At 61.5% G+C, this 14,944-nt stretch overlaps 1 protein-coding gene across 2 annotated transcripts in view; it reads left to right on the forward strand.

The window, feature by feature from the left end:
- The first annotated feature begins 4,589 nt into the window (after positions 1 to 4,589).
- The window catches only part of TUNAR (transmembrane neural differentiation associated intracellular calcium regulator), a 34,942-nt gene continuing 24,587 nt past the window's right edge, over positions 4,590 to 14,944 (forward strand). Inside the window, exon 1 of one of the 2 annotated variants that reach the window (XM_081102179.1) lies at positions 4,590 to 5,187. In XM_081102179.1, the coding sequence (XP_080958305.1) occupies positions 5,176 to 5,187 (12 nt within the window). In that variant the 5' untranslated portion in view covers positions 4,590 to 5,175. Of the gene's footprint in view, positions 5,188 to 8,355; positions 8,495 to 14,944 lie in introns of those variants that run through there. The other variant, XM_081102178.1, reaches the window with a different exon arrangement.

The following is a 14,944-nucleotide window of genomic DNA, read 5'->3' on the forward strand; positions in this document are numbered from 1 at the left end:
GGCCCGGCCCTTCCCGTGCTGTTCATCGGGACCGTCTCCTTCTGGGGCCGGAGACTGCTTCTGCGCACAGGCTGTGGAGACCCGGGAGCCTTTCCTTGTGCTCCCGTCCTGGTGTTTGCGACGAGGAAACGGAAGCTGTTTGTGAGCAGGCCAGCCGAGAAAAAGACCGTGACATGCCCACAGACTCTTGTTTCCTTTCAACAGATCGTCGGCTTTGCTGTGCGATCCCACTCGGTGAAAGCCAGTCTGTCAGCAGCGCAGCCACGTCACTTCTCTGGGGAGGTGCGCCTGGCTGAGTGTCTCCCTGCCGGGGACCCACCGGGCCCGTCACATTCTGGCCCGGTTCGCTGGGGCCCAGGTGACCACTCTCCCAGGGCTGTGCTCTGTCCAGCTCAAGGCCTCAGTGACATCCCCAGAAACCCCAATGGAAGCTTCATGAAGCGGAACAGCTCAGACCAGCGCTGTTGACATACAGGAACTTGTGAGCCTCTGGGCATATTGGTCACCCCAGAGGGGCCTCACAGCTACTCACCAATGAGCTTAACCCTTTGAGGGCCAACCAATATCCTAGGAACTATGCTAAAATTGCCAAGGCATTTTTGCTGATTTTACAGCAGTTTAGGGAAAAAATTATGAATCGCAAGTAAATGAAGTTACATATTCAAAAACTTAAGGAAACCTTTACTACATTTGTTTTCACCTTTGACATATATTGTTTGCTGATTGTATTATAAAATACTAGTAGAAAAAATGTGATCAAAACACATAATGTTAAAATAAAGTGCTCCCGGCACTTGTGGCGAAAGACAGCAGGAGTGCAATCGCGCTCCCCGGCACACTAGGGGTTAAATGCAAGTGGGTCTTTGGCGGGGGAGGGGGGAGGAGAGGCTTGGGGGTGAAAAGATTTCCAGCAGATGTTCACCCTTGAGATTGCCTGCATTTGTCTAGCTCTGTACATGGGAAGTCTCCCCAGCTTTTCCTCCCCAAATAGGAGGGTTGGTCACAGCTCTGTGCATTCCCCGACCCTCCTGCTCCTCCTCCTGCTCCCTCCACCTACCCAGCGCCCACTCAGGAGACCCGGCTCCAGCGGAGCCTCCTCTGTGGAGCCAGCTGCAGCCCTGCAGACAGAAGTCCTCACTTTTGCTTGTGCCTCCAAGAGCAGCGCTGGGTCCTCCCCGGGGCTGTGCCTTTCCACCGTGTGCTGCAATAAGCCCAAACCAAGCACTGCCTGACCATTTATTTGTCAGGCCACTGACCCCTGTTCCCCTAGACCAGTGGTTCTCAACCTTCTGGCCCTTTAAATACAGTTCCTCATGTGGTGACCCAACCATAAAATTATTTTTGTTGCTACTTCCTAACTGTAATGTTGCTACTGTTATGAATCGTAATGTAAATGTCTGATACGCAGGATGGTCTTAGGCGATCCCTGTGAAAGGGTCGTTCGACCGCCAAAGGGGTCTCGACCCACAGGTTGAGAACCACTGCCCTAGACTGTCAGATTAAACAGTGCCAACAGCCAACACAAAAATAGCCGTCCAGCGTGAATGGCCTGTCTTGAACCATAAATATATAGGTCCTACAATAGAGTTGCATCTTATTGGTTAATTCTTGGTACCAGAAATCCTTATATATAAGTATAAACACCTGATTTTTTAAAAAGTCATGTTGGAGCAAAAAGAGTAGGTAATTACTACTCTTGTTTTTTAGTAAAACAATAAAAATTATACCTATTTTTTGTCAGATTGGCAAAAATATATATATTTTCTGGTGTGCTGCAGAATTTTAGTAATTAGTTTGTGGGCCATGAGATAAAAAAGGTTGAAAGTCGCTGCCCTATAAGATAGAGCTCATCCATTCAAAATGAAACCGTGGTCTAGGATGACAATCACAGCCACCTGCTGTGGAGGGCTCCCTTTGCTCTGGAACTAGCCCGGGGACTGCACACACGCCTCACCATCATCCTAAGTGCCAGGGAGGCACCTGGGATTATTATGGTCTCCCTTTCCCTTTGTCCTGGCGGACAGGGGAGAGTGTTGGTGAAGAACGTGGGCTTTGGCACCAGGGAGACAGACCCGTCTGCAGCTCCCACATCTGTCGTTTGCCAGCTGTGTGACTGGGGGAAGGTGGGCACCACCGTGAGCTTGCCTCGAGGAGCGGGTAATGGCCCTGCCTCACAGGCTTGGGGAGGCCATGGTGAGCTCTTGAATAAAACCCTTAGTCCGGGCATAGTCAGCCAGGGTCACGCCTGCATTCCTGCCCCAGGAGCTTATCCAATTCCTCTCTGCGCCCAGGGAGCCCCCGCACTGCGCCTGACTTCTGTGGATGCTCCTTACAAATTTGGGGTGGTGTTCCTCCCTGCTCTGCAGGTGGACATCCTGGAAATGCGCGGCCCTGGCCATTCACGGGTTTCCTTAATCCTAAGCGGCTCGTGCACCCCCGCTCTGCTGACAATAGCGAGAGGAATGATGTGCGATGTACCCGCCGCCTTCTTGCCCCCCAGGCACACCCAGTAAAGGGTGAACACGCTGCCTCTGGATGTGGCACCAGCCAGCACGTTTCAGATCTTTGTGGGCTGTGAGTGAGGTGCTTATGCCGTCGAATCACATGGCCCCACGGGCCGTCCTGCTTCCTGGAATCGGGCCCAGATCCCGGTTGGGCATGGAATGCAGGAGTGGAGGTTCCGCCTGGCACCGGGACGCGAGCCTCCCGGAGGTCTCGGACCAGCTGCCTGGCCGCCAGGACCCACAGACACGGGGCGGGAAACTCAGAGGTTTCGCTCCCAATTTCGCGAGGAGATGTGGGGCCTCGAATCCCGCACCTGGGCTGGGGCGCAACATATCTTCCCCAGGACAGTGCTGTCTTTGGGCCTCGGCTGCTTAGGGACAGGCTTCTGTTTGAATGCGTTCGCAGGATTTTTCAGTAGGAGCTACTGGCATCTCAAAAATGTGATCAGAGTTGGAGAATGTGTCCTCTCACTAGGACACCAACCGCCACAGGCCCTGATGTCTCCCAAAGCCCCCGGGGAGGGCCCTGCCCTGTGGAGACCCACCAAGCACGCGTGTATCTGGGGAAGGCATGGGGCCCTTCTCCTGCGGGTCTGTCTCCCGCCTCCTTCTCCCCACAGTCCCACCAGAGGGGGAGCGAGAGGAGCGGGTGGGGAGGGTGCGGGCTTAGTCCCGAGGAAGAGGAGACAGGTGGTTCTGATTGCACAGCAGGAGTGGGGGGCCTCAGAGGAGCGGGGAAGGGAGACCCTCAGCCCCGCTGCCACAAAGCGCAGCAGTGGGGTGTGGGAGCCTGAGAACCAGGAGGCCTGGCTCTGGACCTGGTTCTTCTTGAGGCCCCGGTGGACCTGGGCAGGTACCTTGCTCATGGGTAAGAGCTGTACATGGGAAGTCTCCCCTGGCCTGCGAGGTTTGTGCTTGGGGAGGTCCCAGCCCATGAGGAGACCGCTTCCCGCCCTGCAGCAGGTACCTGCACACATCCTTGGAGCGTCTGGTGTGCCGGTACTTAGCTATGAGCTTTGGGGACAAAGAGTCCATTTTACCGAGGCTATTAGGTAACTTGGGAACATTCTATGCACTGCAGGCAACTGGAAGGGAGCGGATTGGAATTCTGGTCTAGGAGGCCCCAAATCCAGAAGCAGGATGGCTCCCGGAAGCAGGTTATAGGCCCCCTGGGTGGGCACCTGGACGCGGGGGTGGGTAGGAGCCGCCACGGGGCTGTGGCGGGGGGAGGTGATCACCACACCGCTGCCCTAGTCGCCAGGGAGGTAGGGAAGCTGGGAGCCGGAGCCCGGGCTGAGCGACCTGTGCTCCCTGATGAAGAGACACCCAGCGCGGGAGCAACGTGCCCGGAAGGAGGGAGGGAGAACCAGAGGCGGCGACCCTCCCTCACCTGCGTCCTCTGGTCCCCCTGTGCGCCACGTGGGTGGGAGCATCTCTCTCTCTCTCTCTCTCTCTCTCTCTCTCTCTCTCTCTCTCTCTCTCACACACACACACACACACACACACACACACACACACACACACAGCCACCTTCCCTGCGCCCCCGCCGAGGCCGGGCCCATCCCCTGCTCCCCTGCCTGTGGGCGCAGGCCCTCCGCGGGCCACGCCGCCGCCACCTGCTGCTGCACCCCCGTCAGGGGCAGAAGCATCTTCGTGCCTCCCACACCCGCCCCCGCCCAGCGCGGGACCCCATCCTCCCGGGCCAGGCTGAGGCCATGTCTTTGGGGGGGCGGGGGTGCTCCCCAGCGCGGCGGAGGGAGGAGCTCAGCGCAGTCGCCGCCCCTCCGCCCGCGAGCTCCCCTCCCCGCCCTCGGCTGCCGCAGCCCCATTCCTCGCGCATCAGCGTGGCTCCCGGCGCGGGTCGCTAGGTAACGGCTGGCTCCGCAGACCCGGCGCTGGGGAAGCCCGCGCAGCGTCAGCAGCTGCGGCGCCGCGGGGCGGGCGCGGGGGACGCGGACCCCTCCCCCCCGGACTGCAGACCTCGCGGCGCGCAGCCCCTGCCCGGGTGCCCCCCCCCCGCCCCCCGCCCCGGTGACCGCCGCCGCGCCGCCGGGAGCCCCTCCCTCGCAGGGACCGGACGCCGCCACCCCGCCCTCCTCCCCGCCGGTGCGCACGGCTCTGGCGGCCGGTGAGCTGCGCTCTGAGGCCAGGGCTGCGGCCGCGGGACCGGACACGCGCTAAAGTTTCTGGGCTCAGCGCCTCCTGGGCGCGCCCGGCGCGGTGGGTGGGGCGGCGCGGTCCCGCCGGGTGCCCGGCCTCCCCGGCCCCGCGGGTCGCTGCGCGGCGCGCTCTCACGGTCTCTCTCTCTCTCTCTCTCTCTCTCTCTCTCTCTCTCTCTCTCTCCCTCCGCGCTGCCTCCACGAGGTCCTCCCGCCGAGCCCCCGCGCGGGGCATGAGGAGCCCGGGGGCGCCGCCCGGAGACCACCCGGCTTCGCGCCCAGCTCGCCGTCCGCGCGCAGCGACATGAGCCGCGCGTTCCGGGTCCCGCGCCCCGCGGCCAGCCCCAGCCGGCGGCAGCCAGCGGGCCGGCGCTGCCCGGGAGAATGAGGCGGGAGCCGGCAGCCTCCTCGCGCGCCTCCTCGTCGCCCTCGCCTTCCCCCGGCTCCCGCGCCCCGGGCCAGCGCCGGGCTGTGGCTCCTGCGTGCCCCGCGCACCCCCCGCCCGCCTCCGGATGCGCTGCTCGGTAAGCCAGGCCCCGCGCCTCGGGAACAAAGCCCCTTCCCCCGCCAGAGGCCGCCCCGGAGCCCCCTGCCCGGCTCCCACCGGAGCCTGAAACCCCGGCGGGGCTTCCGATGGCCCCCCTCGGTTTCCTTCTCCAAACCCCGCCCGGCGCTGAGCGGCTGGGCTCCTAGACCCAGCGCTTCCTCCGCCATCGGAGCAGAGGCAGGCTGGCCGCGCAGGCGGAGACCTGTTTGGTCTGGATGAGGCTGCGTGCATGCCTCCCGGGTTCAGACTCCTGTGTGTGTGTGTGTGCACTGGGGTGGGTGCGAGACGCCTGGGATCTAGTGACCCCGTCATGGGGGTCCGGGCTGTGCTGGGCCCTGCGCCTCAAAACCACCCCAGGAAGTAGGCTCCCTTCTTCCATGGCTCAGGTTTGGAAACTGAGGCCCAGAGAGATTGGTTGAATGGCTTAATCAAGGTCACAAGGCCATGAAGTGGAGACCAGGCTCGGATCCGGGGTTCCCTTTCTACTGCTCCCCAACCTGGCCCCTCTGTCACAAACACGCCGCCCCACTTCTCCCCACCGCTTCCTCCCGGAGGCACCGCATGTGTGGAAACACTTGTGTGAGGAGCGTCTGCTGAGAGGAAGGGAATGGCTGGGAGCCCCGGTCTCCGTCCACCCCTCCCTCACATCTGCCGACCCCCCCTTCTGTGGACCGAGTGTGAGGCCGCGTCCCTTGCGATGGAGGATAGCATGCTCCCTGTGTCCTGTCTCCTGGGACCCTGCTTCTCCCCGGCCACCTATAGGGTGGGAGGGCAGTGTTCGCTTCCTCCCGTGGGCCCCTGGCCTGGTGCGTGCCCAGCACATGCTGCCTTAGACCTGTGTCCTGAACCCTCAGCGGGTGAGGGCTGACCGAGGCCCTCTGCCCCGGCCGTGTGAGCCGTGGAGATGGTGACTTGATGGCCACCGGCAGGAGTCCACCCTGTCGGGAATTTCATCTGTGTCCACATTTGACAACACTCCTGGTCAGCAGGACCTCCCATCGCCCAGAGGGAAAGGGCAGGGCTGTTCATGGAGATGGGAGGCCTCCTGCGTGCCCCCCTGCCGTCCCCCCCGCCCCCCCCCCCCCGCGTTCTGCAGCTTTGGAGGGGTTGCTGAGTGCCTTCAGGTGGATCCTGCTGGGGGAAGCCGCGCAGAACCCTTTGGTCCCGGGCTGAGCGGCCGGCCTCATCGGTTGAGTCACCACGTATCGGGCTGGGCTGTCTGCACACGTGTGCGGTGTCGGTGTTGCAGGGAAAGCCGCTTAGCCGCGCGGGGCCTCGATGTCTGGTTAGGACAAGGAGCAGAGTCGGACCCGATGACCCCTCAGATGCCTCCAACTGGGCGACTCTCAGGGTGGGCCACGCTGGGCTGCCGGCCCGCGCTGGGGTGGGCGCTGGGCGGACACGTCCGTGGACTAACGGCTCCGCACCGAGTGGGCTGCTGATTTCCCGGAGGAGGCTGCGGTGGGGAGGGAGCTGCGAGGTTCGGGTCCCACCCAGAGGAGGTGCCGCCGGGACGGTGCTCGGTGGGTGTTTATCGGGCTGAAGCGCGGGGGCTGTGGAAGGTCCCCGGGTGCCTCGCTGGGTTGTGGAGTAGGTTCGGCGTTTCATTTGGAAAGAGGACGCTGGTCTCTAAGGACTGAGGCCGTACAAAGCATCAGCAAGTTGTCCAGCCGGCCTGCCCCTCCCAGAAAGAACCCGTCACAGCCGAACAGGCCTTCTGGGCTTCAGCAGTTCGGGCAGGTGGAGAACGTGGGTCTCAGACTCTCTCCTCTGTCGTTCGCTGGTGATACGAGTGAGAGGTGAAGCCGGCCTCGGCAGGGGCCGAGGGACTGGGGCCAGGAGGGTGGGCACAGCGTGTTCAGTCTGTGCCTGTTGGTGACAATTAAATACATCAACCTGACCTATGGGCCCTTCGTGGGGCTGTGGTAGGTCTTTTAAAAACGTGGATTAAGGAAGCTTTTAACTGTTACCGAATCCCACATGAAAGGAACACGTCTCACCTTTTCCCCCAGAAACTAAGCTCTCAGTGGGTTTTGTGACTGGAATTCACAAAAGCAGAGGAAAGCTTTCCTTTTGGACAAGCGCGGAGGGTGTGGGCATGGCAGGGGAGGCATCCTGTGTGGCCGTGTTCCCCTCTCAGCCCCTCCTGACCCGCGGGTGAGGTTGTGAATAGAAATGATGGCAGAGACACAGTCTCCCTGTAGTTACTTTTGAAGGAGAATGTACTTATGAAAGGATGGTTTCTATGTCATGTACACTACGACTCACACCCCAAACCGGATTGCGCAGGAGAGCATCCCCCCTGCCCTGTAATTTCATTTATAATTAATCTGCGCTCTCCCATGTATTCTCCACTCGGCTCCGGCGTAAAGATGTGCAGGCGAGAACCCATCCTCCTTTTCAATACGGCTTTGCCTGCAGGGCTCACGCGCCGCGCTCTCCCGCCACACGGAGGCCTTGTGTGGAAGCCAGTTGTAGGCGCCTTCGATGGCTCGGGGGAGGACAGGCGGGGTCTGTATCGCAAACGAAGAGAAACAGCAAAGTGCCGCCAGTTAGCAGCTCCGTTCTAACTCGGAGTCCAGGTCGCACACTCCTTTGCCAGAGCTGGTGAGCCGGCCCGTGAGCGTCCAGGCTGGTGCTGCGCCCTGTGTCCTGTGTTAGCCATCTGCCTGGGACCGGTGGGGGGTGTCGGGGAAGATAGCAGCCTCCGGGGCCAGAAAGCCCGCATGTGTTTCTGACTGCTGTTCACGGGCTTTGCGACCGAGGACACGATTTTCCCCTTCCGTGGGTCTCAGTGTACACATATGCACTGTGCGTGTAGGTTTGTGTGCGTCTCTGTGTCTCCGTGCATGTGTGTAAGTTAGCCCCAGGCGATCCCCTCCAACCGAGAGCTGGACGAGGCCTCGGAGTGTGGGTGCAGCTGGTTATTAATAGCGCCAGGATGCTCCGTACTGTAAGGTTACGTAACCATTTCAATTAGACAGGCACACAAACAGGGAGGAGCAGGTCACGATTAGAGAGGCTACGCCTCGCCCTAAGTGGGGACTCTGGGGTGTGACAGTGAAACTTCTACCTTAGAGGCGGTCATCCCAGAGTCCCCATCAGGAAGTCCTCGCACGGGGAGTCGCAGCCCACGTCTGAGAGGGCCGGGATGAGCCGGGACCCGCGAGGGTCGGTGAGGCAGGAGCCGCCAGAGCTGTTATGTAATGTGGGTCAGTGGGCTGGCGGGCTCGCGGTCCAGGGGACCCGGAGTTTCCGCCTCTGTTTCAGGCTGTTCCTGGAAGGTAAGGAGGGGAAGCCTGTAATGACTGGTTGCGGTTTTTTGGGAAATGGAAAGCCCTTTCGTTAGAGCCTGTGCTAACTCCCGTTTGGCGCTGGTGTTTTGCTGGGTTCTCTGTGCAGCTGCTGGAGCCCGGAGGTCTGTGGTCTGGGGTGCAGCTTCATAGCAAAGCTGCGGCCGCTGTCAGGTGAGGCGGCAGAGAGGAAGAGTGGGAGAACGGAGCCTCGGCCCTTAAAATCTGCCCTCACCACCAGCCAAGCAGAGAGCACCAGCCCCTGCTCTCGGGGAGGAGCCCAGCTCCGAGGGCGGGAGTGGGCTGCCCAGACTCCTGTGATCTCCGAGTGGCAGGACCACGCACGATCTCGGATGCATTCTGCTGGGGTTCCAGGCACCCCGGCACCTTGTTTCCACTGCCGCTGGCAACCAGGGAGGGCCCTTCATCCCGAGTTTCCGGGTAATACCTTGGCACCCAGAGGAAACGGGCGATGCTTTTGGGTGACATATTGGGGGTGGTTTGGCTACCGAGAGACTTCCGAATCCCCCGGGATTTCCGTTAGGACATTGGATTGTGTGCGTGTGTATGTGTGTTTTTTGCTAATCCTCACCCCAGGATATTTTTTCCATTGATTTTTTTAGAGAGAGTGGGAGGGAGGGAGGGAGGGAGGAAGGGAGGGAGGGGGAGGCCGAGGGAGAGAGAAACATCGATGTGAGAGAGACACATCCATTGGTTGCCTCCCACATGCGCCCCAACCGGGGTCAGGGACCAAACCTGCAACCTTTCAGCCCCGAGGCCAGCCTTGCTCACGACCTGCGAGTGATGCCTTAAGCAGCATGACCCTCCCTCCACCTGGCTCGGGTTACTAAGCCCTCATGTGCCAGGAGCTTCGCGCTCTGTGATGGGTGATTATGAGGAAAAGCAGACAGAATGAGTTGGAAAACCCAATGCGAGTGAGCTGTCATCTCTGAAAATACCCCAGTGTCCCAGCAGCCAGCTCAGTGTTCTGATGTGGTGACTCGGAAATAACTCCGCGGGTCCCAGTGAAACCTAGAGCGTCTGCACCTCTGGCCCCCGATCTAGAGAGAACAGATGCGCAGTCGCTTCAGCCCTGGGCCCGATTTCTAGTACGTGTGCAACTGGATGGCAGACAACGTACAGGGGGCCACCAGAGGCCCGGGGTGGGGCTGGGCGGCAGGAAGGCAGTGAGACCCCCGCCTCTGACTTGCAAGGGCGACGAGCAGTTACCTGGACACGGTGAGGAGAAGTGACGGATGTCCGTTTCCCGCGTCGGGAATTGCGGGGTTTTTGATGCCTCCGTGCTGCCCTCCTGTGTGGCTTCTGACATGTGTAATGGCGGTGGACCCGGCGTTGGATGCTCACACCTTGCGAGCCCTCAGCAAGCGGGTCTCGGACTTGACGAAGCGAAGTGCTGCCGCGGGGGCGCACTGACGCCTCGGGTGGCGGGTGGGGGTCAGGTGGGTGGAGTGCTCCCAGGCCGCTCGGTTTCGAGATCATCGGCTGCAACTGTGAAGTGCGCCTCGTGTGCCATCCGATGCGGCAGGCAGAGCGTCCCGATGCCTCGCTTTCCGTGACCCGGGTTTTCAGTCTAAATGCTCGTCTGGTCTGCGGTCCTGACCACGCGCCTCCCATTCGGCCACAGATAAACCATTCGCGTCCATATTGGCCTTGAACGTGACCCCCCCCCCCAGAGATTTTTAATGCCTTTTGATACAGAAAATGGGTGATATTGACAAGCACCTCTTTTTTTATCCTCACCAGAGGACATTTTTCCATTGCTTTTAGATAGAGTGGAAGGGAGGTGGTGGGAGAGAGAAACGTCAGTGTGAGAGAGACACTGATTGGTTGCCTCCCGCCTGCGCCAGGCCAGGGGTCAAGCCTGCAATGGAGGTGTGTGCCCTGGACTAGGAACTGAACCCCAAACCTTTTGGTTTGTGGGCCGACGCTCTAACCACCGAGCAAACCGGCCAGGCTGACGATCACCTTTTAATGAGCAACGGCAAGTCTTTTTAGAGAAAGTGAAAGCGCCTTAGGAGCCCAGTGCTCTGTGACGAACGGATGCACCAGTGCCCGCCGGCCGCTGAGAGAGCGGTGTGTGGACTTCTGGAAAAGCAAGCCCAGCTGTGTGAGGTTCGGGCCCAAGGTGGGCATGGGAGCCCGCACCGTGTTCTCCGTGCAGAACGTAGGAGCAGAAAGATGCACCTGGTTTCTAAGGGGGAACGTGGAGACTTTCCTCAGTCGGTTCAACCGACAAGATCGCCGTTGCCTCGGGGAAACCTGTGGTTGCCGATGCCGCGTCCACGCGAGGGCTGGCTGCCTCCGACCTCCGGGACACCCCAGCAGCCGGGGAGCGGCTGTCTCCCTGTGCAGGCGCTGCCTCCACCCTCGGCTGTGCCTCCCCCGGTCCCGCCTCATCGCTGGGATCCACTCCCACCGGCCTCCCATCACAGGGGTTGGTTGTCAACAGATTGACAAGGATGTGCGGGCTGCCAGCTCTGCTCTAGGCGCCGGGCACTGGGCCCCGTGTGGACAGAAGGCGGCTGCGGCTCCTGGTCCCGCAGACTTGGCTGCTGCGGTGGAGCAGGGAGAGCCAGGCGCCCAGCTCATCACCGGGCCTTCTCCCTCCTCTCACCTGGGTGCCAGGGGACAAGCTGCGCCCCCTCCTCCCCCCCACCCGCCCTGACGGGCTCCCTGGCTGTCAGGTGCAGGAATGGGGTCCCTGCAGCATTTGACAAGGGTGACCTAGTGTGAGTCCGTGAGAGTGCGGCGAGCTTACTGACACAGGCTCCCGGCTCCTGGTGCAGACCCGTAGACTTGGAACCTCGGGCGGGGACAAGCACCTGTGCTTCTCTCACCCTCCGGGTCATTCTCATCCCTGAAACCCGAGAACCACGGTCCCCACAGGAGGCTGCGGATGCCCTTCCTTCCCCAAAACACTGAGAAGGCGGCCCCTCCAGGCGGGCACTGCACCCCCACTCCCAGCCAGGCCACCCGCATCTCCCCACCCACTCTCGCTCCCCTCTGCCCCCTCTGCCGTGTGCTTTCCGGTGGGAGTGAGAAGGGGCCCTTCCAAAAGGCCACCCTCTGCTCAGAGCTCCCCGAGTTCCCTGAACCCCAAGAGCAGGGGCAGGGCCCCTCGGAAGCCCCGGGGCCTGCACCATCCGGCCTGGCTCTGACCACCTTTTCGCTACCTGCCCCTTGCGTCCCCCTGCGAGCCACACTGGCCTCGTGCTGGTCCTAATCCCACACGGCTGCCAGGCGTCCATCCGTGAGCTCCGTGGGACCCAGGAACTGACCAGGCAGGTGCTGGGGGCGGGGGGGTGGGGCGGCGAGGAGCTGCGTTCTGTCCCACGCCGCCTGGACCACCCTCGCAGACAGGCGGCCGATGCTCTCTAGCTGAACCTCCCCCCACCCCTCCCCCACTCCTTTCGCTGCGCAGTTCCTTCGGCCAGTGATCCAGGGGCCCTGTCCTCCCTCCCTCCCTCCTCTCTCTTCCTCCACAGACGTCTGCAGAGCGCCAGCCACGCCCAGGCACCGTCCCGAGCCCCTCAGGACACGGGAGACGTGCCCCTCTGGGGAGTCGGTGGCCTCGTCTCTGGCTCCAGCTCTTGCTCCCATGCAGGTGGAGCCGTGGCGCCTGGACAGTGTCCTCTGGCCTCTCCCGGCCCCATGAGGGAGAGGGGCTCTGGCCAGTTCCTCCTGCGGCCTGGGCCAGGCAGAGGGCACTTAAGACTCTCGGCCTCCTGGTGAGTAGGAGGGAGAGAGGGACCATCTGGTAGGCTTCACCGCTGAGGCCAGCCGAGGGCATATCGGTGCAGCTCTATGACAAGGAGGTGGTAGATGGGATACGAGGTCAGGACATGGCGCAGTTCACAGCCAGCCCGCCCCGCAGTGCATCGGCCTGAGAGAGGCCGTGAGGACTTCTCACCCTCTGGGTCCCGCCCGTGGGGGATGCCCCTCCCCGAACCTTAGGGAGGACGGTCTTCTCTCTGAGCATCAGCCTTGCTGCAGGTGCTGCAGTGGACGGCGACCCAGCCTCTACCCAGAGGCCAGGCCGGGTGGTGTGGGTGACGGCGGTAAACAAGATGTTCCCGGTGGCGGGGGCAGCGTGTTATGTAACTACCTGTCGCTAATTAGGGTGGAAGCTAAGAAGGCAGAGGAGGGAAAGATGGGCGTGGAAGGGGGAGGTTGGAGGCCTCTGACCTGAGCCTTGAGAGATGAGGAAGGAGTTTGTCAAGCAGAGATGCAGTGTCTGGACCGCTGGGGCCGGGGGAGCAGGTGGTGCCTGGCTGCGGCATCCAGCTGGGGAAGCGCAGGTGCGTCCGTCCTGCCCCCACGGGAGGGGTCGTGAGTGCCAGGTAAGGGGTCTTACAGGGGATGGGGAGCCATGGGAGGTGTTGGAGTGAGTGTGGGTTCTAGAAAGACGGTCCTGTCCGTGGTCCCCTGCAGCCTCTGTACGGCAGGGGAGATGTGTAAAAGGTCGAAGACGGTGCGCTGTGAGGGATGAGCTTGCCTGTCTGGGTGTGACTCCCGTCCTGTTTCGCCGGTCGCGCTGGCTCCGCTGGTCTGTGCCCACTGAGTGTTCCTCCGGGCGCTGCTGCCCAGACCCCCGCTTCACCGACCCGCCGGCCCGGGCGGGGAGCGAGGCAGCGCGGCTCTGGCACCTGTTGCCGGGCCGCCGTGGACTCCGGCCAGTAGGAAATGGAGCGGGCAGTGCCCCAGCTTGATGCGCCGAGCGGGGCTCCGGCACCTCTTCAAGCGCATGCGGGCTGCTCCTGGCCTCAGAGCGGTGCTCCCAGACCTACATCCACAGCGGAGAATCCGGGGCACGCGCCCGCCGGCTGGCTTCCCTGCGCGGCCCCCAGCGCCGGCTTAATGGGCGGGAAAGGGGGTCAGTGTCTGTCGGGAACCAGAGCGTGTGGCCATTTGCTTGGAAATCAACAAGCTGGGGGCGGGGGGTGACTCCTGCAGAGCTGGGGGGCACGTGGGACATGGGGAAGAGTGCTCCCGGGGTCACTAGTGGTTAGGCCACCTCCGTCCTTGACCTCCACCCTCCCATTGCTCAGGAAGAGAGAGAGAGAGAGAGAGAGAGAGAGAGAGAGAGAGAGAGACCGACCTGTTCCACAGGCCAGTGGGCAAATGGAGCCACTTCTGGGGCATTTGTCCTGGCGATGAGCCTTCCCAGGCCAGGCTGACGGCCAAGTCGTGCCCAGAGCAAGGCAGCCGGGGCGGTGTGAAGAGCGGTGCCTGCAGGAGAGTTCCCGCCCCAGAATGTGGGCCAGAGGAAGGCATGCAGCTCCCCTCTCTCGCCTGCCCCTTTTCTAGGTCAACACACGGAGGAGGCCCAGAGAGGTGAAGCCACTGGCCAAGGTCACCCGGGGGCTGGGAACTGGGCATCACATCCTCCGGAGGCGTTCTGGTCCCTGAAGCTGGCCGCGGCCGTGCTGGCAGGCATCCCCGTGGAGATGGACAGGGCGTACGCACCGCCTTGCCACCAGCCACCCACGGGGCTGTGGCTTTCTCTTTGCCCCGCTGCCTTTCCTCTCGGAAACCAGCCCAGAGCCAGGGTCCTGGGACACGGGAGCTGAGGGGGCTGGGCTTGACCCCCTGGGATGCGCTCTCTGGCCCTTTGCCGTTGGTTTGGTTGCTGAAGCTCTCGTGGCTGCTTAATGCCAGGAGGGAGCAGTGTAGGCGCAAACGTGTTCTCAGGACCTAGACATGGAGAGGGGTGAGGCTGAGGGCCCTGCTTGGAGGCCTGGGTAGCATAAAGCCCCATAAATTGTCCCCGGAAAGCCTGCCACCCTGGCTTCCAGAGCTCCCTGTAGTGCCCGGAGCTCCGTGTAGTGCCTGGAATTTAGCCCAAACTGCCCTTCGGCGTCCCCATCGGTGCCTCTCCTGTGAACTGCCGGGTCCCTGGATCTCAGCACCATGGACAGAGCTCGCTTAGCCCAAGGGCGCCCAGGCTCTCAGGCCCATGAAGGTGCAGGGTGCAAGGTAACCTGGCCCAGCCTCTGGAGCAGTGGTTCTCAACTTGTGGGTCGCGACCCCTCTGGGGTTCGAACGACCCTTTCACAGGGATCGCCTAAGACCATCGGAAAGCACATATATAATTACCTATTGTTTTTGTGATTAATCACTGTGCTTGAATTATGTTCAATTTGTAACAATGAAAATACATCCTGCATATCAGGTATTTACATTATGATTCATAACAGTAGCAAAATTACAGTTATGAAGTAGCAACGAAAATGATTTTATGGTTGGGGGTCACAACATGAGGAACTGTATTAAAGGGTCGCGGCATTAGGAAGGGTGAGAACCGCTGCTCTGGAGGGACCTGGCTCTCCTGGCTGTATGTTTGCCTCTGTAAGTGGGTTCTCTTTAATGCGTGAGAAGCTGCCAGCAGCCCTGCTGGCTCACTTCAAAGCAGTAAAACAG

Source organism: Myotis nattereri (genome assembly GCF_964212035.1).
Source record: "Myotis nattereri genome assembly, chromosome: 1".
In the NCBI taxonomy this organism is placed as follows: domain Eukaryota; kingdom Metazoa; phylum Chordata; class Mammalia; order Chiroptera; family Vespertilionidae; genus Myotis; species Myotis nattereri.